Below are 2,661 nucleotides of genomic sequence, written 5' to 3' on the forward strand. Positions count from 1 at the left end.
GCAAATATGATATAAGAACAAAATAAATAATAAAAAAAGGACAGATCAGATAGAAACAACTAGCATGATGAAAAATATAAATATAACCATATCAATAATTAGATATAAATGGCTTAAAACATCTAAGTATAAATGGTCTAAAATACAGAAATTGATTCAATTTAAAATCAGGATCTAACTATATGCTATCTACAACAAACATTCTACATATCAAGATATGGGCACATTAAAAGTAAAATATGCAAAAGGCATACTATTCAAACACTAATCAAAAGAAAGCAGACATGGATATATTGTCAAATAAAGTAGACTTCAGAATAAGAAATATTGCCAGGGATAAGCAGAGCCATTATATAATGATAATGTGGTGAGTTCATTGAGATGACATGGCAATTTTCAATGTTTATGCACCTAACAACAGAGTTTTAAAATACATGAAATACAAAACAATGGAACTGAAAGGAGAAATAGACAAATCCACAATCATAGTTGAAAAGTCAATATTCGGGTGAGGGCCTCCCACCTAGGGAAGGGGGAGACGGAAATGGCGGGGATCTCCGCGGACCCGCTCGCCCCCGGCTGGGCGCCGGCTGGAGAGCGCGTTAAGGGCAGAGCCCGGGGCGGTGGTCGCCGGGGAGATCGAAGCTAGGGCTCCGACCCGCAGCTGGAGCAGGGTCGCGGCGGCCCGTTGACCGGCCGGTGTTTGTGTGTATGTGCCCGCGCAGGGAGACATGAAGAACTGTTTGGCGGCCGCGGCGCTGAACGGGGTGGACCGACATGCCCTGCAGCGCACGGCTAGGCTGGGTCAAGAAGTGCTGGAGCGGGCCAAGAGGAGGGCGGTGGACTGGCATTCGCGGGAGCTTCCCACAAGCGGTGTGGGGGTCACTTCCCAGGAGCGGCTCTACAGAGAAAGGCGGCCCGCAGCTGGCCCCCAGCGCCTTCTCCCGGGAGAGAGAGAAGAAAGACAACCAACCCTAAGTGCTTCCTTCAGAACAATGGCAGAATTCATGGACTATACTTCAAGTCAGTGCGGGAGATACTGTTCATCTGTGCTGGAGGAAGGAGGGGCGGTCCACGTCTCTCGGTATCACAGAGGGAAGTCGGAGCTGCGCTGGTGCTGGGACGATGGGCACGGCCAGGCTGAGAACACCTCTAAGGACCTCTACATAGAAGTATATCCAGGGACCTATTCTGTCACTCTGGGTACAAATGACTTAACCAAGACTCAGGTGGTAGCAGTCGACTCGGGACAAAGTGTGGACTTGGTCTTCCCCGTATGATGTGGACCATCATGGCTATCCCATCACCTTTTTTTTAAGTAGCAAGAAGAATAAAGTCACTGTATGATTCTTTTCATATTTACCCAGTGATCCTGCTTTCAGGGCTGACTGTAGAGGGTCAGCCTTCCTGGGAATTGGAGTTTGTCTCTTTCAGTGCCTATTTTAATTTAAACGTCTAGAAGCCCCCCCCCACCCCCACTTTCTGCTGAAAGTCATACTGTAATGATGCTGTCTCAATAGTTTTTAACTGCTTACTGGAATTCCAGGTGAAGTCTACTTATGATAATAAAGGGAGCGATTTTGGAAAAAAAAAAAAAGAAAAGAAAAGTCAATATTCTACTCTCATTAAACAACAGAATAAATAGAAAATCTCAGGTATAGATAGTTCCCAACCTATGACAGTCTGACTTGACAATGTTTTGACTTTACACGGTGTGAAAGCAATACACATTCAGTAGAAACCACACTTAGAATTTTAAATTTTGGTATTTTCCCAGGCTAATGTTATGCAGCTGATACTCATGATGCTGGTTGATGTCAATTAGTAGAAGCTCTCAGTGATTATGAGGGCAAACAAATGATAAAAAAACCAGTCTGTATCCATACAACAATTCTGTTTTTTTCACTTCCAGTATTGTATTTAATAAAGTACATGGGATATTCAATACATTATTGTAAAATAGACTTTCTATTAAATGATTATGCCCAACGGTAGGCTAATGTAAATGTTCTGAGCATGTTTAAGGTAGGCAAGGCTAATTTATGATGTTTGGTAGGTTAGGTGTATTTTCTACTTATAATTTTTTTTAATTTATGATGAAATTATCAAGTTATAACCTCATTGTAAGTTGAGGAAGATCCATATATAGGAGATTTGAACATTACTACCAACCACCAAACAATAGGAGACACATATTCTTTTCAAGAATGCATGGAATATTCATTATTATAGCCCATATTCTATGGGCTATAAAACATGGGGCATAAAACAAACCTTGACAAATTTAAAAGAATTGAAATTATGCAAAGTGTTGTTTTTTTTAAAGATTTTATTTATTTATTTGGCAGAGAAAGACACAGTGAGAGAGGGAACACAAGCAGGGGGGAGTGGGAGAGGGAGAAGCAGGCTTCCCACGGAGCAGGGAGCCTGATGCAGGGCTCGATCCCAGGACCCTGGGATCATGACCTGAGCCAAAGGCAGACGCTTAACAGCTGAGCCACCCAGGTGCCCCCAAAGTGTTTTTCTATCAATCAGATTAACTTTTAAATGAATAACAGAAAAATATATGAAATATCCCCGATATTTAGAAGTTAACAAACTTCTAAATTACCTATGGATCAAAGAAAAAGTCTCAAGGGATTTGAGAATATTATTTGAATT

At 41.9% G+C, this 2,661-nt stretch overlaps 1 protein-coding gene across 2 annotated transcripts; it reads left to right on the plus strand.

The window, feature by feature from the left end:
- The first annotated feature begins 705 nt into the window (after positions 1–705).
- Positions 706–1,493, plus strand: LOC110588592 (A-kinase-interacting protein 1-like). Of its 2 annotated transcripts, XM_021698955.2 has the most exons (2): positions 732–952; positions 1,034–1,456. In XM_021698955.2, the coding sequence occupies exons 1-2, from the start codon at positions 732–734 to the stop codon at positions 1,278–1,280; spliced, it is 468 nt and encodes a 155-aa protein (XP_021554630.1). In that variant the 3' UTR covers positions 1,281–1,456. The 2 variants fall into 2 exon arrangements, with proteins under 2 accessions (XP_021554629.1, XP_021554630.1); XM_021698954.2 differs by having other exon boundaries at positions 706–1,493.
- Positions 1,494–2,661: the final 1,168 nt, after the last annotated feature.

The sequence above is a fragment of the Neomonachus schauinslandi genome, chromosome 2 (assembly GCF_002201575.2).
Source record: "Neomonachus schauinslandi chromosome 2, ASM220157v2, whole genome shotgun sequence".
In the NCBI taxonomy this organism is placed as follows: Eukaryota; Metazoa; Chordata; class Mammalia; order Carnivora; family Phocidae; genus Neomonachus; species Neomonachus schauinslandi.

Bases quoted from the DNA above. Each gene is read 5' to 3' on its own strand.
- LOC110588592 (XM_021698954.2), top strand. From the start codon at position 732: ATGAAGAACTGTTTGGCGGCCGCGGCGCTGAACGGGGTGGACCGACAT.